Raw genomic sequence first — 21863 nt, forward strand, 5'->3', positions numbered from 1 at the left:
GTAATCTGAACTGCTGCCGTCTTTCGCATACTAGTGTTTTCTGTTTCCCCGACTCTCACTCTTTCTCCTTGCACCTTGCAGACACCGGGCATCACTTTCCCAGCCCCAGTAAATGCTCCCTGAATGAGCCTTGCTCCTTGCCCTTCTCCCATTTCCAGTTTCCGTTGTTCCAGATTTGCTTTCCCCACTGCCTTGGGCCAGAGTCCAGGGGGCTCTCTTTTGGGTAGGAAGCTGGGGAAAGCTCCTTTCTGCTTCCAGGTAGTCAATGTCTTCCTAGGATCCCAGGAGAGATCTCCTTCCACTGAAATAAGACCCAGAAGCCCTTCCCCCTAGGCTCCTGGAGGATGCAGTTTCTTCCCTCCGCAGCACTTTGAGAGTAGCTTTGGCCCTTGGGTTGATCTTTTGGCCCTCCTGTTAATCTTTTGGCCTTTGGTCCTTTGAACAGCTCCTCATCTATGTCACCTTGTTTTTCTTTCCTGGTCCTCAGGACACAGAACTCAAGCTGGCCCTAATCCAGAGTGTCACAGAAGTCAGCTGCGCCCTTCAAGGCGTTGGCACCTGTGAGAACTTCAGCTTTGCTTCGAAGAGGGTGCTGCTGGAGCTTGTGCTGGTGAGTGACATGGAGTGAGAGAGGCTGTCCTGCAGAAGAGTTTGTGCACTGAGAGGGTTTCCTCAGAGAGGCATTGTTCTCTGTGGGCTGAGAAAGGCCTTGGGCAAACTTGGGAGTGTCCGAGGCCTAGGCACCAGCACACTAGGGTCCCTTGTGCTGCCAGCTTGTGGGTGATCCCTGGGAAGAGCAGTGGGTCTGTCCTCTCTGGAGCTGCGGTCTTCCGGCAGTTCTGGGAGAAACCTGCATGGAGGCTGTCTGTGTTAGCCACGCGCGCGGAAGAAGAATCTGCTCTTCTTGCTGAGGCAAGGCCCTCTTCTTTCCTGCCCTCTGACCTCTGTGTACCTGTCTCTCTGTGACCTGCAGGACTTCATGAAGCAGGAGCCCCTGGATTGTGTGGCTTCTCCCGTTCGCTACAGGGCAATTCTTGCGGTGGAGCACTTGAGGTAGGGCTTTTCCTCCTGTGTGCTGGGTATTCCTCCGCATGTCACAGAGGAGCTGACTAAAGCTTCACAGTTGACCTGAGTGTGGGGTGAGAAGCTGCCTTTGGTGTGGGGTGAGGTGATGGTCCCCGTTTTGTATGATCCTGGAAGATGTGATGCGGTACAGATCCTGGAGCCCAGTGTTGGAGAGAGATGGCCTGAGGCTGTAGATTGGAGAAGTGTGGAACAGAGAGTGGTCTGGGCTGCAGAAAGGCTGCTGGCTGGCTGGCTGGCTGGCTGGCTGGGGGAAGAGAGCTCCCGGCTCTCTGTACCCTGGGAGTCTGATGGGCAAGAATCCATGGGAGTTGGCGGAAGTGCTCCCTCTTCATGGAACAGCAGTGTTGGGAACTGGGGCTCCAGCTTCAGATGAACTCTAGCTGCCACTGGACCCCCTCTGGCAAAGAGTAGCAAGTGTCCTTTCTGAACTCTTTCTTTTGTCTTCTGCCAGCAAGATCAAGCCATCTCTGACCCAGAAGGAAAACTGTCATCTTCTTCAGGAGTGCTTCCGAAGCCTATTTCCCCTTCCTCCCCTTGAGCAGACAAAAGAAGGGGAGGCAGCAGATGATGCTGAGCATGCAGAGGTAGCTGTCAATCCCCCTCTGCTGCTCTGCATGTTCAGAGCTGCACCTTATCATGCACTGAATGCTGGCAGAGCTGAGGCTCTGGACTCTGGCTGAGTTCTGAGGCTCTCTGATTTCAGCTACCACTCCTTCTCTCTTGCTTTTAGGCTCTCTATACACGATCCCTGGAAGCTCTTGCTCGCCTCATGACAAGTCTTGAGGAAGAGCTGACCTTGTCATGGCTCAAGGAAACCTTTCACGTGAGTAGCAAAGAGGAGAAAGGGAAACTCTCTTTTGTCAAGAGGAGAGCCAAGGATGGAGGGCCTCACGCTTTAGGGGATCATCTGAGAATAGGAGATGCTCTGGAGGCAGGTGCAAGGCATGCAATTCTTCCCTGGAGGTGGAGAAAACTATGGCCCGTCGTGGCTGTAGGAGTTGTGTTATTGGTTGTCAGGGCATGTTGCAATGGGAGCTGTTGCCAAGATGGCCATGGTGGACGGATACAAGGCACTCCCAATCTTTGCTGATGAGTGAGTGCTGTGTGCAAGTATCAGATACACTAATATAAGAAGCCTTCAGTGTTTGTGTACCTCACAGCGGTGATGAATTCCCATGGAGGCCAATGTATCCTTAGTGTGGTTCCTGGGGGAAGAAAAGGTGGGAGACTGTAAAGGAGTGTGTGTGTGTGTGTGTGTGAGTGTGTGTGCGTGCAAACGATGCATGCCCTGATCTAGCTGTGGTCTTCCAACAGCTCCTAGAGGCCTGGCTCCGTTCTGGGAAAGAGTGGGAGAGAGAGAGGGCCCTTTATGCCTGCACTCATCTGCTAAAGACTTACACCGAGAGACTGGAGGATGCTGTGAGTATTGACTCCCTCTTCCCAAAACTCTTTGGGAGTGCTTGTGGGTTCAGCTGGAGTCTCTCGGGGAACCAAGACGAGGGCAGCCCTGGCGAGCCAGGAGGCCCTGCAGGTCTTCTCTGCAGCTCTGCCCTAACCTCAGCACCCATCTGCCACCAAGACAGCATTGCTCCTTAAGCCCTTCTGCTTCCCTGGCAGGGAGGTTTGCTCAGAGCTGTGCTCTGGGTTGCTAATCTCCTGGGAGGATAAAGCTGAGCTTCTGTCGATCCAGATGCCCTGCTGTGGGTCAGGAGTCAGTGTCAGAAGGAGAAGGTTGAAGGGCCACTCCTGCAGCCTGAGAACTTTCTTCTTTCTTTGATTTCTACCAGAGAGAAAACTCTTCTGAGCAGTTTGGCTCCATGATTGGAGTGCTGGGGCCTCTCAGCTGTGACTCCCTGGCCACATCACGCCAGCGGGCAGTCGACTGTATCAGCTGCCTTCTCTCAACACAAGGTGAGAAGAACAGTCATTGCTTCCCACTTCCTTCCGCCTGCTCTTCCCTCTCTTCCCTGTCTGGCAGCAGAGGCAATGTGCAGGGAGGGGGCTCCATTGCCAGAGGAGAAGAGTAATGGACAGCAGACTGCTGGTTTCTTGCATCCAGACCTTGGTCATTCTTTTCCCTCCTGGCCATAGCACAAGGGAGGCTTGGGAAAGTTCTCTGAGCAGCCCTGCCTCAGGGGCACTTCTGGGTGCTGTGGAGAATGAGAGCCCTCCCACATTTCTGTCTCAGGGCAGCACTCTCAGGCGCCAAGGATTAGAGGACAGCACTTTCTAGCTTTGTAGAGACAAAGTAATGATCCCAGTTGAGAAATTGTTTAGAAGGGAGTTGTACACCTGGGCTTCTGGAGTGGACTTTGGTCAGCATCACCTGTCCACACTGATGAATCTATGGAGACCCTCCTCCCAGTCAGAGGATAGGTGTGACCTGTGCTTGCACATGGGATGGAGGGGCTGAGAAAAAGAGGAGCCATAGTTGAGGACAATAGGTATAGTCTGAAAACTGCTGTAGGAGAAGGAGAGTGCTTTTTCTGACTGGCATAGAGCAGAATCTGATGGCCTGACTCGTAAAATGCTGCACCCAGAGTTCAGAAGGGTCCTGCACTACCCCTGTGGAATTCCCTACCACCATTTGGTGATTCCTTGATCAATGGCTGTGGACTGGGGGTTCATTTTCAGAAAATGTGCCTATCCTTTCCCACCTGTGTTTCTTTTAGGCAAGGTTATGCACACAAGGGAAGTGGATCTGAATCACTTCTGTGAGGAGCTGATGGCCGCAGATGTGGATTCGCTGCTGAGGACCTCTTCCAAAATCGCAAAGGTTACTGACTCCAAAGCCAGAGCTGTGGCTACCTGGTGGCTCAGCTCCCATCACTTTTCTCTTCTTTACTTCCAAGATTTCTCTCCCCTTTCAGAGTGGCCTATAGCAATGGGGCCTCTGTTGTTAGCAAGTAGTAAGAGGGTTTTGAAGCATAACAATATCTAGCGTTCCCACTGGGGAAAGAAGTAGACTCCATGAAGTTTCTATGAGTTTGTGTGTTTGTTTTCATCCATCCACACCCAAACACTCTCCATCTGGGGAAAGTGAGCTGTTGAAGCAAAGCAGGGAAGTTCCTTAGCCCGATGGCTTTCTCTTTATTTTAACATGTATTAGCTTGCCAGCTCTTGAGAGTTATTTTAAGAACATAAGTTGTGTAGGCAAGCAACCGACCTCATGGAAGAGCCTTCCAACTCTATGAGCTTCATAAATCAAAAGAAGAAGTTGTATGTGCAATTGGAATACAAAGCACCTGCCACCTTCAGGATTAGCTAATGGCTGAACTGAGAAGCTGCTCAAGTTTTCTTGTCCTTTGCTTGTAAGAGAGGAAGCAGACTTCTGATGTTGTTTCTCCTGTTTCTCATTTCTCTCCAGGTTGCATGCAAATCCTTTTGCTCAGAGCAGGCAAGAGGCTTTCTGAAGGCTGTCCTGGGCAGCATGCTGTCCTTCAGCCCCACTTGTGCTCGGGCAGCAGGCGAGTGGATGCTCATCTTCCTGAAGGAATGTGGAAGAGAAATGTTGCTGGAGGTAAAACACCCCTTGTTTATCTTTAGAGTTGGAACTTTGACACTGAGCTGCTGCACTACCCCTTGTCTAGCTGCTGTGGTCTGCAGAAATGCATCTTGCATGCAGAGCCAAGAATGTCTTGTTTATCCAGCTGAAGTCCTGGCAACCTAATCCAAGAGCTACTGTGCATCTGGTGCCAGCAATACAAACCCTTCTGGAGCAAAGTCTCCAACTGTTCCAGACACAGTGCCAAGAAGGAGCAAATCTGATAGACACAATTTAGTTGAGCCCCCCCCCCCTTTCTCTGGTCTGTGCTGCGTCTCGGGGTCCACTGGTGAACGGTGCCAGCCATCTTTTCTCCTGGGCTCTGTTCCTTTCATACGTGGTCAGCAGATCGCTTGGTGTCTGTCCTGTGGGGAAAAAGAGCAGACAGATAGTGTCTTGATAGCTGTCATCCACAGGAGAAGTGAGTAGTTTTGCTCTGTGCAGGCTACGGCCACAGTTTCTGGCGGTGAAAGGATCTGCCAAATGTCTTCCTCCAGAGCAAAGTTGTTCCCTCTGGGGAAGGTGTTAAATCTATGAGAAATGAGGAGGCTGGAGGCAAGGACAAGTATCCCTGGAGAGCTGGTTCCTCCAGGAAGGACCTGAAGGCCCTTGTGCAGGCACTGCATGGTATCTTCGGAAGGTGTGAAGAATGTGTTAGGTCTTGATGTTGCATTATTTCAAGCACATAGTTAGAAGCGTTCAGACTGCTCTGGGTGAAACGTTAAAATGTCTTTTGTGTGCATGAGAAGAGAAGCTGAAAACAGAAGGGAGCCAAGGCATGTGCAATGACAGCACATCTGTGTGCGTGAGAGGGCAAGGAGCACACTTAGACCCAAAAGAAAACCCTCCACTGTGTGGAGTGGTAGGGCTGAAGTTTAGGGTGAGATCTTGACAAATGGTCAAGGAAGCAGGACTTGCTCATGTGCTGAAGAATTGGTCTGGCTTTAAGGGAAGCCCTAGGAAAGGCCTAAAACAACCTGCTGTTCTTTCCTTGTCCCTTCCAGGTGCCAGAAATCCTGACAATCCTTTACGATCATCTGCCAGCTGCTCAGCAGGGCAGCCTGAAGGAGTTCCTCTTTGAGGCAGTGTCTGTCCTGGGCTGCTATCACCCTGAGGCAGTAACCAACAGCCTCCTCCAGAGACACCTGCCCATGGACAGGTAGGTTCCCCTCCCCTCTCCTTCCACTTCAGGAGCCCAGAGACGCCACAGCCTGGCGGCACTAGAGGGGACTCTGTTCAGCAGCCAGTTGTCTCTCTCCCCGAGGAGAAAAGTCCGACTGTTGCCAGAGCATGTGCTTGTGACTTGCCAGGGACTGGGGCTGCTAAAGCTCCGCGCTGGGAGGGGGGGGGTATTTAACCTGCCTTTGAGGGGCTGCAGGCCCAAGAGTACACGCGATCACGGGTAAACTGTTCACCTGCAGTGATACCGTGGAGCTGTGGAGGACTCTTGGCAGAGGCATCTTTGCAATTGAAATGCTCCAGTTGCTAATGGGCAAACTGGAGAGCGCTGAAGACACCCCCGCCAGAAGCAACTGCCTCGATGAGGAAGGGAGCGACAATCTGGCTGCGCTGGAGCCTCTCATGGTATGTGAAGTGACATTTCTGCCCCTCTTTGGCTGAGGATCCCGTGGAATGAAAGCGAGGGGTTGGACATCCTCCTGGTACACAGGCACTTGTAAATCCACATGCAGAAGCCTCACAGTGTGCTTTGCTGGGTCATTCTCATTTTGATCACTGTGAGAAGCTGTGAGAGCTTGTTGTTGCCCATCCACAAGCTTGTGGCAGAAGTCAGAGCTCCAGAGGAGAGCAGCCAGGCAGGCGGGCAGGCAGGTGGGGTAAGTGGTGGCAAAAGCTCTTCCTTTCCAAGTGGTTTGTGACGGCATTTCTTCATAGGTAACCTGTGCCCTCCGTGAGCTGGTGTATTCCCTGGAGCCCCGGGAAAGTGTGTCTCTCCTGCTGCCACGGCTGTTTCCAATGCTGCTGAAACAAATCAGCAACACTCTTGGAAAGGAGCTGCCTTCATCTGCAGGAAGAGTTGAAGACGAGCCAGTCCTTGTGGCAAGTGGTGAAGGCAGCAGTCCTTGCAGGTAATGAGCAAAACGGGCAGAGATGAAGGATGCAGCTTTAGCTCACCTCACCAAGCCAGTCTTTGTCTATGTCTGTCTCCTCTCTCTGCGTTCTTGTCAGGCTTTGCTCCACTTTCTTAAAAAGCCTGTGAGTTGTCTCTTGTGCCCTAGCATGAGCTCAATATGCTTTTGAAAAAGTAGGCTGGTGGGAGCTAGTCTGAAGAAAATCTTGTGTGGCCCTGGTGAGGAAAAGCTACAGCAGAAATGAAGGCGGAACTGGCCCTCTCAGCACAGCTAAAATTCACCTATTGGTTTACTCTGTGTCATGCACAGGGAATTCTGCTGTTTCATCTATTTCTTTGGGCTTGGTTTTTGTCTACTTTGTTATTAGTCTTCCCTGGGCATCCTTGGATGATTTTATTCCCCTTTGGAGGTGCTTTTGAATCAAAAGTCTCAGTTATTCAATGATTGGGGTTTGATGAAAGCAGGAACATTCCTGCCTCACCAGACATGAGTGGAGACAGCTCCCTGGCCTTCAGCTGAGTCGACCCGTTTGTCAGCACTGGAGGATATGGCAGGACATCCTTCTGGTCCTTCCAGTCTTATAGCCTTGAAGGTAGCTGTTCTTCCTATGAGAGAGGCTTCTGTGCTCCATGGACAAGATTTCTGCTGTCACCATGTTTAATCCTTTCCTTAGGAAACCAGAACTGAATTTCTCTTTGTCCAGACAGTGGCCACAGCAGGTTTCCAAACATCGCTTGGGGTGCTGTTTGTTTTTCTCTCTCTCTTTTTTTTCTTTTTGGTGTATGAACCCTGAGAGACTTTGCTTATATGAATGATAGAGAACAAAGTACCTCTTGGCCTTGCAAGGGCGACTGTCCCCTCAAGCTGTGCTGGGCCTCCTCTTCTACCATTACTAGTCTGTTTGGGGAACCCACAAGTGGTGATGCAGCGACAGCATGGTGATTCCTGCCCACTGCAATTCATTTCCCCAGCTCGGAGGACCTTGTTGTGCATCTTTTGCATAAATGGTACTCTGGTACTGCAGAAGACCCCTCAGGTTCTAGCATCAAAGAAGTTGAGGCTTCCGGGTTTTCCCCTGTGTTCAGTGAGTTTGGGGGCATCAAAGCGAGTGATCATGCCAGTTTCCTTTTAGCCTGATGCCCTTTGGGATTATGAAGTGTGCTTTCAGGGGGTGCTTTGAGTATTACTCGCTGGGGCTTGGAAGAAGTTAATGAGTGCCTCTGAAAGTGGCTGAGCTTCCTCAGTGATCCTGACACAGTCTCAAGTGCTCCGATTCTGACATATGTATATTCTTTTCAATCAGGCTTTCCATCAAAGCATTAGATACTGTGCTCTGCAAGTGCATCAGTGAGAAATGCATGGGGATTCTCCGGAAGCAGAACACATGGGCTTTTCTTGAAAATCCCCGGACATACCATGAGGGCATGTGTCTGCTGACTAGGTAAGAGCCTTGTGGAGGCCTTCTCTCCTTCTTGGGGGTGACTGTAAGCCAGAAACGGTCTGGATGGGAACCTCTCCAGCATATCTGCCTGGGGAGGCTGTCCTGAGTTGCCAAAGAAGACCGTCTGCATCACAGCAGCTGACTGTTGGAACCTCATACTCTGTCGCCTTCTTGTCTTCTTGTGTTGTGTGTGCAGTGTTCTCCTCCAAACGGATGTGGTCACGGTGACCACCATACGTGCTGTCTTGCCATGGCTGGACTCGCCATCAGCAAACCTGAGGATCATGGCAGCATCTTTCTTTGCTGAGGTAAGACAGAAGGTGGAAAAGGAAGGCTTGAGAGCAGTTGTCTTTGCAAGCTGCTGTCTCGGCCATCTCTTTCTCCAGGAAGATCCTAGCAGAAAGTATCCCAGCCATGCTGGAATCCATGAACAGTTACGCATGTGCCATGAGTGCTCAGGATCAATCTAATGCTAATGGTCATGGTGCTCTTTCCTAGCTGATGAAGGCGCCAATGCTTCAGAAGTGGAAGCTACTTCAGCTTGTCCGCCGTGCATTGGTGGACAAATCCCTGGATGCCAGCAGCACTGTGCGCCGGATGGCAGTGAGGGGCCTGGGCAATCTGGCCAGTGGAGCACCTGAGAAGGTGAGCATGAGCTTGCACTCACTACAGAAAGCTCCTAACCAGACAGGTCCTGGTAAAGAGCTGCACAAGGCTTACAGAAGCTGGACCAACCACAACAGGGAAATTCTGGTGTGTCTTAAGACCATGCTCCATTCTCCGACATCACTCTGGCTTCAAAGGTGCAACTGGAGACAGAGTGTGTAGCCTTGGGCTAAGGTGTGCTCTGGACTGGTTTCTTGCCAATTCTGTTCTTGGGAGAAATGGTAAAGAACTTCTGCTGTAGGCATGAATGGTGAGGAGCTCTTGTGTGCCTTCTGCTTTGACAGCTGAGAAAGCACAAGAAGGCCATTCTGAAGGCGTTAATGAGGGCCATCAAGGACGTCACCTCTTCTGAGATCGTGGGCGAGAGTTTGTCAGCTCTGGCGAAAGTGGTGGCAGAGCTGGGAGAGAAGGACATTGGAGTCACCTTTAAAGAAATCGCCCTTTATACCAAGACTTTCTTTGATGTCGTAAGTGAACGAGCAGTAGGTAACTCTTGTTTGAGTAGTCTGTGAGATCATCTGAAAGGTATGATGTGAGCAAGCACAGATGAGGACTGTTTGGGTTCAGGGAAGAAGCCTCATTCCTAGAAAAGCCTGAAGAGAAACTGATGAGACTTGGGATGATGTCTGCTGATTCCTAGCTCCATAGCGAGCTAATCACCTTTGGATTGCCCTTGGGAAGGAGTGAAGAAAGGCTGGACACTGAGGGAGGACGTCACCTCCCTTCACAGTAGTTCTCCATGTCTGGTCTAGCCCTCACAGGTTCTTTCATTGTCAATGGAGAGGAAGAGGGGTGTTGAGGGTCTCCTTTGCCTAGCTCTGTACCCTGGGTCTTTTCAGCATCTACCCTGGAAAGGAGGGCTTGCGCCTTGGACTGCCTCTTCCTCTCCATGGCCTCTACAGTCTGGAAGACTTGCTTAGATGCTCCTCGCAAATGGCGGGAGTTCACTTGCTCTGACATGAGAGGTGCCCATGCTGTGGTATGACAGACCACAACAGAGTCTTCTGAGCCGGAGTTCTTCCACAGAGCAGTACCAACTGGAATCAAGTATTCCATTTTGTAGAGCCTTTTGAATCTGAGGGGTTTTTTTTCTTTTTCTGAGGGAAATGGAAACTGACTGTTTACAACTCCCTTACAGGCCACCTGGAGGGCTGTCTCTGTGTGAAAGCCCTGAAGCCTTAGGAACGTGTGAGGCTGCCAGGTGGCTCTGAGTCTGGGAACTCTGGAGTCCAAGAGCTTCTAGGTTTTTAGCTCTCTGTCAGGTGCCAGTAAAGTGTTTGAGGACCTCGGAGACCAAAAGCCTAAGTGCCCAGTAGCTCAGGAGGCACGGTCCTGAGAAGCTGAGCAATGGACAAGGAAAGACTCAGCATAAGGCAACCCTTTCTTGATGCCAAATGGTGTCTTTCAAAGAAATGGATTCTCTTGATCCTCTGGCCTTGGACAAACTGCCTAGAACCATTGCTCAGGATATGGGCTCAGCATTTGGCTGGCCAGGAGATGTTTGTTTTGCGGTCCTAGGCAGCAACTTGGTGACTGGGGTTTCCTGATTGCAGGACGAGGCAGTCCTTCGTTCCTCAGCCTTCACCTTGTATGGAGTCCTGGCCTCCTCTGCCAAGAGGAAATGGAAATCTTTTCTCGGCAAAGAAATTACAACTTCTACGTGGACCAGAATTATGCTCCATCTTCAGGACCCAGATCCAGAAGTTTGCAATGTAAGAGCCACCTTTCACTTCTTTCTTCATGAGGAGGGTGCTACATGGTAACAGCAGAGCAATACTGGCCTTCCTGATAATGTCTCTGCATGGAAAGACAACCTCAAACTCTTCCGACAGCATTTTCTGTTTGAGGTGCAGGACAGTCTTCCCAGACTCCGCAGTGCTCAGGCCTCCAAGCCTTTGCTGACCACGTCCCTTCTGATCTCCCCTGCTTCCTGAGATCCGGGGCTTCTCCCAAGGGCACATCAGTTAACAGCTATCGCGTGGCGACAGCTCTCAGGCACCGATACTCTCTCTGGAGTGCCACATACCAGGCCAGGGGAACGATGGCTGCTGTTGCAATCCCTCCCCTCTCCTTTCTAGAAATGGCGTTGAGTGAAACATCCCCCCCTCTTGAAAGAGAACAGCAGGGCTCAGCTCAATGAGGTCCCTTGAAAGGCACCTCGCTGGTCCTGGGGAGGGCTGAGCTGGGGCAACTCTCCTTTTCAGGCCTGTCGAAGCACTTTCCTGCTCTGCACTCCATTCCTGGGCCTGCAGAAGCTGCAAACCCAAGTTGCTCTGAACACCGAGAAGAGTGCAGAAGAGCTCCAGGAAGCTGTCTGCAGTCACCTGGTGAGTAAGCTGTGGCCCAGGGTGAGACTGCCTGGTGGCAGTGACTTTCCCTGGCTCAGAGACCTGGAGCATGGAGTGGCCTTCTGGGAAGTGGTAGGGTGGGAACTAGCATGGCAATGATGGGAACTGTCAGTCCCTTGCAGCCTCCGTCTCTTTTCTTCCTCTCCTAGTTCATCTGCCCTCTTTGCCAAGGGTCAATGGCAGGGCCTTTTCAGCCAAAGAACTCCTGTTTCTCTGTTTTCTACCAGGCCAGAGACATGCCAGAGCTTCTGGAAAGCGTCTATGGCACCCTCCAGACCTACTTCTGGAGCTCGTGTTGGGGGATGCGGACTGCAGCCATCCGATTAGCTGGTAAGAGACAAAGCTGATATTCTCTTCTGCTCCTCCCTGCAAGAGACAGCAAAGGACAATCTCCACTTTCTCTGCAGTGGCACCAGGGACAGTCACCTGCCTTAGGAGGGTGGCAGCAGGAGGAATTAGTTACAGGCTGTAAAGGGGCTGAAGTCTCTAGCAAAGGCACAGTGGAATTAGTGCTCCACATTAGGCTTGGCCCCTGGCGCACACAGTTGCTCAGCTCTGCCTCCTGCTTCTGCCCAGGAACTTTAAAGCGGGAGGGACCCTTCTGGTTTGGTATTTCTAGCTTTCCCCTGCTCCCCAAAGCCTATCATCCATTGTCCAAGACCAGGAAGCGACTAGATTGGGAATTAGGGCTACCACAGGAAGTGCCTTGATGTTTACTTATTTGCATTGTGCGACTAGGTGTTATCCTGGAAAACGCAGACAGCCAGTGGCTGAGAGAGCACAGTACGAGTTTTCTGAGCACAGGTAGGTTACAGTTGCCCTTCCTGCATTCCATGGAAAGATGTCACCACCTTCCACTGCCCAACGCTGCCCCTTCTCTCTGGTGTCGTGCCCCAATACTCATCCTGGGTATGACTTTATGTCAGCTGCACATGGCCTCCGTGCTCTTGCATCCCCAGAGAGAGAAGCTCCTGATAAACTCTGAATGTCTTTTGGGTAACCGCTGGGAAAAGTCAGGCTCTTGAGAAACTAAGCTTTTGCACACATTCGGCCAAATGGCTGAAGTAGAAGAAGCCTCCTGGCCACTTAGAGGGAGATGGAAGACTCCTGATGGAGGAAGCTTTGGTGCCAGGAGAGAGCTTCTCTCGCTGACTATGTGCAGAAGGCCAAGGGTTTGCAGTGACAGTGTGCAAAGCAGACCACTCATCTCCCACCCTTCCCGCCCTCTCCCAGGACTGAGCCCAGGGAAAGCTGCCCAGCTTTCTCGAGTGGTGCTCGCTCAGAGAGTCAGGGACGGCACGACCGTTCGGTCCTGGGCTTTGGCAGTCATTTAGGAATCTGCCTGTGTCATTTTCAGCTCTCCACTTGTTCCACGGAGACGAGCATCCCAGTGTGCAGCAGGCAGCAGCTCAAGTCCTCAGAGACAACTGGGTGGAGCTCAGGAATCTTCGGAGCAACTAGGAGGTCCTCCGAAAACATCTTTGAGTGCAGAAAGTGAGCAGCGGGAAGGCAAGACAGGCAAGGCAAGAGCAGGCAGTCCACAGAGTGTTACCACGGAGCCAGTGCAATCAGCTGACTGAAATAAAACATTGCCTATTGAACAGAAATCCACGAGGTGCTTCCTTGGGGTGGAGGGCCTCTGGACAAGCCACTGGCCAAAGCAGGGCTGTTGTGTGCGTGGCCCAGCTGTGCTGGCAGTGTGCTTGAGCTGTGTCTGTATGGGGGGGAGCTGGAGAGGGCTGTGCGTCTGGAGCTGACCTTGAACACCGTGAGGTGGGCGAGTGATCCCAGAGCATATTTGTCTGTGGCGGGGACTGCGTTCTGGCCAGATGGGGATTCGCTTTCTGGAGTCTGGAGTAGCAGCCTCTGGCCATTCCTGTGTGTTTTGGCTCCGCTTTTTACGGCCCCAGCCGTGTGGAAGTAAGGACTGACTGGAAGACCTTCTCCTCTCTGGTGCCCCTCCTTAGCCATGTAGAAAGCTCAGCAGAGGCCCACCAGTACTTCCAGCACCCAAGCCTCTGTTCAGAGGGTACTGGTGTGTGTCGCACACGCAGGAGTCCTGTACTCCTCACCAAGCAAATGCCAGTCAGTAGAAAGAATGTGAGACAGCAGAGTACTGCTAGGGCTGTCTTTGAACTGTCGGATCCTGCGGCTTCCAATGCAAAGCGATCTTCACAAAAGGGCAGAGAAAGAACAGGCCGTTCAAGAGGCTGCCAATGTAAGTAACTGGAGAAATGAAAGGAAGCCCTTTGCAAACACCTTCAAGGACTGGATGAGAAGTCTTTGCTCTTTTGTGACGCTCCCTTCCAGAGCTCTCAGCCTTGCGAACTGTAGGAAAGAAACACAGAAAATGCAGATTGTGCCTAAAAGGCACAGTGCAGAGAACTAGGGTTTTGTCTCCATGTGCCTCAGCGGTGGGTTGTGGAAGGTGATGTTCAGCGAAAAGGCTTCTCAGAAAGTCCACTCCAGGCAGCTGGAGCTAATTCTGATCCCACTCCTGATGCCGAGTTTCCTTTGCCTTCACTGAGCTGCTGTGCTGACAAGGACATGCAGATTTACTGCCATGAAAAATGCCAGAGCCGCTTTCAGTGTGTCACAATTCCACGACACTCGTGTTGGCTCCATGCTCCAGTCAGGTTCAAAACAGTAAATTCGCCTGTTCACACACACGCCAGCACACAGGGCCGTTCTCACAGCCTGCTCCTGCTCCTGGGCAGCCCCGGGAGGCACCAGCTGACGGGGCTCCGGAGTGCGGGAGGGGACATGCGCATAACCAGCTGGGAAACGTCTGTGGGCCAGCAAAGGGACATCTAAAACCCAAAGAATACTGCAAAGAACCACATAATAAAGAGTCTTAGCAGTGGTTCCTTGGAGCTATTTTGTCAGGTTTCAGTTTTGACACCACATTCTCTGTGTGGGGAAGCAGCTAAGGACAGGTTACCGCCTCTGAGTTTCTTTCAATTCATATTTAAGCATAGCAGCCTAAATTATAATTGCTAATAAGTTGCTTAGAGGCTTATCTGAAGCTGAAAGTAAGCAAACTGTTGCTGTGATAGAAAAGCCATATCCAGTAAGCAAAGTAATGGTGTGTGTAGAAATCAATACAGTTTTAGGTGTGGAAATTCTTCACGATAGCTTTCAATTTGATTCTTCTAACAGAAGCAATTGATCCATTATTTTTTAATGAAACATTTCACCAAGTGTAAATTCCTGTTTTAGTATATAAATTTTCTGATGTAGGCAATGTAGTTGACAACTTAGTAAGTTCTGTTATATTGGCAGATATTGGATGCATTGCAGTAGTGACCCAGGGACTGGAAATTTTACTAGAAACTATCACAGAACCCAAAGAAGCATGTTGTACCAAAGATCTTATATTCCAAGTATGTTTTCATTCAACAGAGAGTTATCCATCTAATAGACATTTTAGAAAATGTTATGGACTATTGTGGCTCCTGAAGATAGCTTCCAAATTAGACATTAAAATCAACGATAAAACCAGAAGTCGTTTAACTATATTCCACCTACTTGGGAAGCCATATGCTGAAATTTACCAAAATCTCAAATAGCAAGCCAGAAAAATGATCTTTCATTATGATCTAAACCTCAAATACTCTATGTCCTTTTGTGATAATCAAGTAACTAACCTATAAGTTGAAATGTACATGATTAAAGACATTTTTTGAGTAGAAAGAGCAGAAAGTCTTCCATCTCCTTCTTAAAATTCATTACTGTCCAGATATGACTGAAGAATTTTCAAAACCTCTCATCTTCAGAAGTCTCTGAGAAGTTGCATGTGATCAGATTTTGATCAACATTTTCAGTGTTCATTCTGGAGTGAATAGGGCCAACAATCATTTTGTAATAATCTAACAGTTCCAGCACTGTCCCAAGGCATTGGAAATCTGAGGCCTAGACTTTCACCAGGTTGCTGAGGATATTCACCCAAGTTCCTAAAATTTGAGAGAGTACCCTAAGCACAAGGGTGAACACATTGTTCAGTTTTCCCATTGAAAATGCACAAAAATGCACCACTGTATAGCCAAAACCATAAGAGAAGGTAAGAGAGATCAGGCATTTATCTGAACAAGGGCTTTCCTGAGAATTTCTGACCTTATTGCTAGATTATTCCTATTTTATCCAGTACTGTTTAATATAAAATTGCATGAACAGTGCTTGGAACCATGCTACCTGATTTTCATAGTCTGTATTTCACAGCTGATGACCACAGACTACTTATTAGACATTTCAATGCTGAAATTAGGCAGCTAATTTGGTCAGATTTTTTTTTTCTCTTGAGAGATTTCCATAGGTTATGTGGTTCTCAGTGACTGGCATGGGGTTCTTCCTTGTTAACAATCTTATTCTCCTGGATAGAATGACTAGCAGAATATCATTGTGTTTCATACAAGAAATATTTACAGTTCAGTGACAAGTGAATTTAATCTTCATAGGCCACAGTCTCAACTCTAATAGACATAAGCACCGCAGTTAGTTGTTATTACAATCACTGTAAAATTGATCTGAAAAGCTCTAATCTATAAATTACAAAAGAAGAAAGAAACCCTGAAAAATACTATCTGAAACCTCTCAGATTCCAACCCTGGGCAGCTCAGAAGCTTATCTAATGCAACGACAAGAAAGTAAGAAACCCCTTCAATCCCCCCACGAACACATTCTACTGCGGAGATCAAAACTGACCATGATCTAATGAAAAATATTTTCAATAAATATCTCTGAAGGAGTACATCGTATTCCTTACATTTAATAGATGAACAAAAGGCTGAAAATTTCTTAGAGCAAAGCTGTGCAAAACACAGAGATGGGGCCCACAATTTACATAGTTCTGCATAGTATCACCATATGAGGACAGAGTTTTGATAGCAGTATCCAGTACAGAAATAGCCTTTTAACTCAATTATTCACTCCAATTACTAGGAGGAAGGGGTTTTTGTTTGTTGGTGTGGGGGGGAAAGGGTATTCAGTGGGAAAAAAAAAGAAAGACTAAGTTATGTTTGATAATTTGGGAGGAATTAAGGCTTTTTGAGTCATGAAGTTCTCTATGATTGCTAGCATGAATTAATAAATACATGTATAAATAAACACAAACAAATCTGTATTATGTTGGATTAAATGCTAGAAGGATATTTGCATGTGTCTTGGTATGATCCATACAATTCATTCTTGTCAGTAGGTCCCATTATATTAATAAATGATTTTTATGTAGTACAAAATGAAATATCATTTCTTACTTTATTCCCTGGTTACACATTATTTGGGAAGGGAAAGATAAGAATGGTTCTTACAAAACTAATCTTTTTGTTGTGGTGGGACTGATGTAAATGAAATCCGTGGTATGTCAGTACGTCTAGCTAATTAATGCTATGAATCATGATAAATTTTTGTTTATTTCATGCTCTGTTAACTTAAAGCAAAAGTAGCAGAAATGAGCTTTCCTCCTGTGTCAGAGAAGCAAATTTTAACCATGAATGCATGAATCCCCCGAGAACTAGCAAGACCTCAAATTTTAAGTGAAATAGGAGTCATGCTGCTTAATTCTGAAAGCAGCATATAATTCTATTGGTTTTGGTTGATACATGGGACCAGTGATGAATTTCTCTGGAAAAAAAATCATTTGTATTCTAACACAGATACTTTGCTATATAGGTACAGGTTAATAACTGCATATGCTGATTCACATAACAGCTCTTAAAGATGTAAAGAAAGAATGTGCTCTCATTATAAGAAATTGTTGGGAGAATAAAATAGATGAATCTCATGATATCATGCAAGTTAAAGGTGGAGAACTCTTACATCAGAAATATCACCATCACTGAACTTTAAGAGCCTACAAAATCTGTGAACAATATGGTGGAAAACATTTTTCTTTCAGTTCAATTAAAGATATGATATCTTTAATAGTAAATGCATTTTAAAATACAGATTTCTTTGGAGAGATGTTTATATAAGCTACTTACATTTCAGGATTTCTCTCTCTGGTACACTCTTATCTTCACAGAAAATTACTTGCATAATAAGTCAATCATTAAAATCAAATAAAAATGCCATCTATTTTTGGCCCCTATGATGTTATTAGTCCACTGGAAGTTAAAGCCTACAGGTCTCTAAAGAAATTATTGTTCACTTCTGGTTAATCATTGCTTCCAGTAAGGATTTATTTCAATTTATTTTATGTATTTATTTCACCAAAGTGCAAGGGGCCATTTAGTTACCTCTAAAGACTATGTCTTTTTCTTGCATCAAAACAGTCATCGGTTGTTTGCTCTGCCCTGATCTTATAATCGGATCATCACACCAGAAAAGCAGCCTCTGCCAGCTGCGACCAGGACTTTCAGAAATTACACCACTGACAGCCCTCTCCTGCTACTGTGAAAATTACATTTACCTGCAGTGCTGAAGCGCTAGAGTCATCTAACTAAATTTGTGTTTTACAGTGTAGCTGTCTGCAGCTGAGCCAGTTAACCTTTGCTTACTGAACAGGCATTGGAAAAAACACTGTGTAAAACAGTGTAACTCACCTTGTTCTGTCCAAAAAACATATGAAATACATCAAATGAATCTAGAAGTAACGATTTCTTTCTATGAAAGGAATACAGTGTGACTGTGATAGGTGTAGATGTCTACACACAGGCACCTAAAGTTTAAATGGGACCCAGCCCATAGCCTTACTCTAAGGTTGTGGTGGAACTAGAGACGGCAAATGGGCTGACTCTGCTGAACTTACTGACTAATATAAACTTATTTCCCATAGAGCATCCTGACAGTTTAAACAAAGTTGCTTCAAAATGATCTTTTATGTTGTCCTGCAGGGTCACCCCAACTATCTTAAGAAGGGCAAGAAGGAGGATATGGGCAACTGCAAGCCAGCCAACCTCACCTTAAATTCCTGCAAAGGTGATGGAGTAATTAATCCTGGGTATTATTTCCAGCCATGTGAAGGACAGGAAAGTGACTGGGAGCAGTCAGCACAGATTTACAAAGGGGAAATAGTGCTTGATCAGCCTGATCCCCTTCTGTGACGAGATGACCGGCTTGGTGGATGAGAGGAGAGCAGGGCATGTTGTCTCCCTTGGCTTCAGGAAGGCTTTTGGCACTGTCTCCCATAATATCCTCATGGTCTTGATGAAGTACAGGTCAGAAAAGTGGATGATGGGACACAGTGCATCACCAGCAAGTTTGCAGATGATACAAAGCTGAGAAGAGCAGCAGATACATCAGATGGTTGTACTGCCATTCAGAGGGACCTTGACAGACTGGAGAAATGGGCAGAGAGTGACCTCACGAAGTTCAATAAAAGGAAATGTAAAGGCCTGCACCTGGGTGGTGGTGGGGCAGAGTAACTCCATGCACCAGGACAAACTGGGGACTGATGGGCTGGAGAGCAGTTTTGCAGAGAAGGACCTCGAGGTCCTGGCAGACAACAAGTTGGACACAAGTCAACAACAGCCCTCGTGGCAGAGGTGGCTGATACCGTCCTGAGCTGCATTAGCTCCAGCTCCAGCCTGAGCTTAACAGCTGCACTAGGAAGAGTGTTGCAAGCGGGTTGCAGGAGGGGATCCCTCCCCTCTGCTCAGCACTGCTGACGCCACACCTGGAGTCAGGCTGGGTCCGGTTCTGGGCTCCCCAGTACGAGAGAGACATGGAGCTACTGGAGCGATTCCAGCAAAGGGCCACAGGGATGTTTATAAATATCTGATGGGAGGGTGTTAGATCACAGCATGTGTAGAAGAGTTTTTAGAGAATGTCTTCAACCAGAAAGACTCAGAACATATCTTGTATTTACACTCTCCTACCAGCACCGCTTTGTCTGCCTGTCCAGCTGCGGTGTCCTTAAATGATGGCAGCTACAAGCAACTTTTGCCCCTGGTCTCCAGGACTGGCTCTTTAACAAGTGTTGTTCGTTCTGGTAGAGCCCAGAGTGACCTGCCACTGACTGCCTCAGTGCGTGGTGATGCACATAGTTGTGGTACGATGCCGAAGTCAGCCTTGTTAGCAAGACTGCTTGTGTCATCAGAAGACAAACACACAGCCTCTTTAGTAATAAATCCAGACAACATGTTTAGTATTTTGATTCAGTGAATTATTCATATATATGACTTTTTCTGTAAGAGGGGAGTTGAGAGGTAATATTTCTCTTACCAAGCTTACAGCTGAATTAGTCACTCAGATCACTGCTTATCATCACTGGAGAGAAACTCGTAGAACACAGTTATTATTATCTTAAACATTTAACATTAACATTACCTATTCATTGCCTACGTCTCTCCATTTACTGTGAGGAGAGCTTAGTTTGGTTCAGCTGTAGACATTCTGCATTGCTTAAAACTGAATTAAGAGAAATAAATATTAGTCACATAAAATCAGTGGGACAATTAAGAAGCTTAGAGGTGAGCTGGTTTTTGTCAAAACAGTGTTCTGAACCAGAATTTTATGTTAGCTAAAAATACATTTGTAATTTTATTTGAGTAACTGGCTTCTACAAACTCTTTGGTGTCCATATGAATATATATGTTTGTGAATGCAAAAATAGATCTCTGTGTGTGTGCATGTGTGTATGTATAAAAATTCACTAAAATCTTCATTAAAGAATATTTTATTATGCTTTATAAATTAGTATATAGAGCTTATCTCACTGGGATTACTCTTAGTAGTATCTTAAATATTTTTCTCTCAGTAGAAATAAAGAAATAAAGCTTGGCTGATTGATAGCTTTTTACAGTATTAGTCTATTGACTTACAAGGCATCATTTCCTCCACAATTCCATCTTACTACACAATTGGACTTCTTAAACCCAATTCTTTCAAGAGTTTTTTGCCTACTACCTAACAGTTAAGAATTGCATGGAGAAGAGGCATGGAAAGGGAAAGGGGAAAGAGAAGGGGAAGTGGAAGAGGAGGGAGAAGGGGAAGGGGAAGGGGAAGGGAAAAGAGAGAGAAAGAGAAAAACGAGAGAGAAAGAGAGTGGGGACATGACAAATCTATGGAAGTCAATGGGATAAGGATCATGGATCTTCAATTTTTTTTTATAATCTCATTTAGCATCCCAAATAATATTTGCTGAAATTTTAATAATAAATGAAAGCTTTGACTTTAAGAAGAGTCTGGTACTGTGTGTCTTGTACAGATATATCTCAGGATTATGCTTCTAACCTGAACATTAATATTCATAGAGAACTCCACTGGTGTCTTATTCTGTTCTATTACTGAAGCAAAGAAAAAAATAAGAAATTATTTTTTCATTTATATTACTAAGCTTCAGTACACTTCTATTCATAGAACAGTGTAAAGTACCCTCAGGTACCTGAAAATGAGGCCTGAGAATTTTAGTTATCTGTTTGTATTTCGGGGCATTCAGTAGTAATGATAAACCATTATACTGCAGGATGAGCTGGTCTGTTAAAGACATATTGACATTCGATAAAAGTTGTCTTCATACAACAACTCTGAATAAAAAAGATTCTATGTTTATGACTCAGTACTTAAGCTCTTTCATAGTAATCGTAAATCTTTTTTCTGCTTTCCCACTATCTACTGAGATTTTTCACTTGAACATTCACCAGCATTTACAAATTGAATGTATTCTGTTCAGTAAGTTCAGAAACTGATTTAAAACCGTATTAGATGGCAAACGCAAGTAAGCACTAATATTGGAGGTCATCGTTGCTCTCATTGATTCACAAGTGCTATCTTGCTTATCTCTAAGTGATCAACACAGAAAATTCCTTCCAAAGTTTAGTCAGATTCCCTGGATTAAAATCATTCAATTAGAAGTATTTTAAATGAAAGTTATTAAGGTAAAATTCATTTTAACAGCAACACAAAAAAATCATGTGCAAATTCACAACTTTCAAAGAGTAATGAAGACAATTTAAAAATAATTTCTATTTTAGAACTGAGTCTAATGGATTTAATTCTGTAAATTTAGTGCAAACTTACAAGTGTTGCATAGGATAAAACTTAGCCCAGGCAGCTTACATTAGATTGTTGAACCCAAAGCCCAAGGAGAAAAGTTTTACTAAAACCTCCCAGGTAAAAAACAACCCTGTGGGAAAAACAAAGCAAAACAAAACCCAGAAACCGAAAATAACACTTGCCAAATTCAGAAGAACAGGAAATGACCAGTTATAGCTTTTGCTCTTCAACCAGAAAGGTAGACTCTTAAAGATACCTACAGGGCTTATTTTATACTTTTCTATTGCTCTGTTCTTCTCTGTCAATGCAGTACTCAAGGGAGGAAAAAACACTTACAATTTGTTTTTACAGAATCAATAACATGCCCATTTATTCCTTTTCTCAGATTTCTTTGATTTTTTTACTGTAATTTCTGTATGTTTCTATTTTTTTTATTCATCCAGAGAATCTCAGAGCCTCATTAAACTCTATAGATTTTCATGACAGATATGAAATAGCCAAAACACATTGGATTGACATTAGGTTTAAAGACAGGGATCACATGCCTAAAAGAGAATATAAATGTATCCTGCCTATATTCTCAACCACTTACACTTTTTTAATTTGCTAATTATGATATTTTGCCTATATGTTAACATATAATATTACTAGGATCAAAATAAATAATAGTGTTATGCTCAAAATCTTGTTTATGGGCAAAGAGGAAACATACCTTACATATAAAGCCAAGAATTTAGTGTTAATATAGTGGGAAT

At 46.3% G+C, this 21863-nt stretch overlaps 2 protein-coding genes across 2 annotated transcripts; both read left to right on the plus strand.

The window, feature by feature from the left end:
* The first annotated feature begins 974 nt into the window (after window positions 1-974).
* Window positions 975-8631, plus strand: LOC135327734 (maestro heat-like repeat-containing protein family member 2B). Its single transcript, XM_064508081.1, has 13 exons — window positions 975-1053; window positions 1538-1670; window positions 1817-1909; window positions 2401-2505; window positions 2874-2997; window positions 3759-3862; window positions 4454-4606; window positions 5635-5789; window positions 6052-6214; window positions 6524-6717; window positions 8024-8161; window positions 8358-8469; window positions 8548-8631. The coding sequence occupies exons 1-13, from the start codon at window positions 980-982 to the stop codon at window positions 8629-8631; spliced, it is 1632 nt and encodes a 543-aa protein (XP_064364151.1). The 5' UTR covers window positions 975-979.
* A 3-nt stretch (window positions 8632-8634) lies between these two features.
* LOC135327752 (protein maestro-like) lies at window positions 8635-12782 on the plus strand. The gene is made up of 7 exons (XM_064508105.1): window positions 8635-8806; window positions 9112-9294; window positions 10381-10539; window positions 11032-11154; window positions 11403-11505; window positions 11914-11979; window positions 12533-12782. The coding sequence occupies exons 1-7, from the start codon at window positions 8663-8665 to the stop codon at window positions 12634-12636; spliced, it is 882 nt and encodes a 293-aa protein (XP_064364175.1). The 5' UTR covers window positions 8635-8662; the 3' UTR covers window positions 12637-12782.
* The last annotated feature ends 9081 nt before the right edge of the window (window positions 12783-21863 follow it).

Source organism: Dromaius novaehollandiae, chromosome 3 (genome assembly GCF_036370855.1).
Source record: "Dromaius novaehollandiae isolate bDroNov1 chromosome 3, bDroNov1.hap1, whole genome shotgun sequence".
Taxonomy (NCBI): domain Eukaryota; kingdom Metazoa; phylum Chordata; class Aves; order Casuariiformes; family Dromaiidae; genus Dromaius; species Dromaius novaehollandiae.

Excerpts from the sequence above, each read along its gene's own strand:
- LOC135327734 (XM_064508081.1), top strand. The coding sequence starts at position 980 with ATGAAGCAGGAGCCCCTGGATTGTGTGGCTTCTCCCGTTCGCTACAGG. Across the intron at positions 1,910-2,400 it reads GGCTCAAGGAAACCTTTCAC|CTCCTAGAGGCCTGGCTCCG; the intron begins GTGAGTAGCAAA and ends GTCTTCCAACAG. Across the intron at positions 6,718-8,023 it reads GAAGGCAGCAGTCCTTGCAG|GCTTTCCATCAAAGCATTAG; the intron begins GTAATGAGCAAA and ends CTTTTCAATCAG.
- LOC135327752 (XM_064508105.1), top strand. The coding sequence starts at position 8,663 with ATGAAGGCGCCAATGCTTCAGAAGTGGAAGCTACTTCAGCTTGTCCGC. Across the intron at positions 11,506-11,913 it reads TGCAGCCATCCGATTAGCTG|GTGTTATCCTGGAAAACGCA; the intron begins GTAAGAGACAAA and ends TTGTGCGACTAG. Across the intron at positions 11,980-12,532 it reads TACGAGTTTTCTGAGCACAG|CTCTCCACTTGTTCCACGGA; the intron begins GTAGGTTACAGT and ends TGTCATTTTCAG.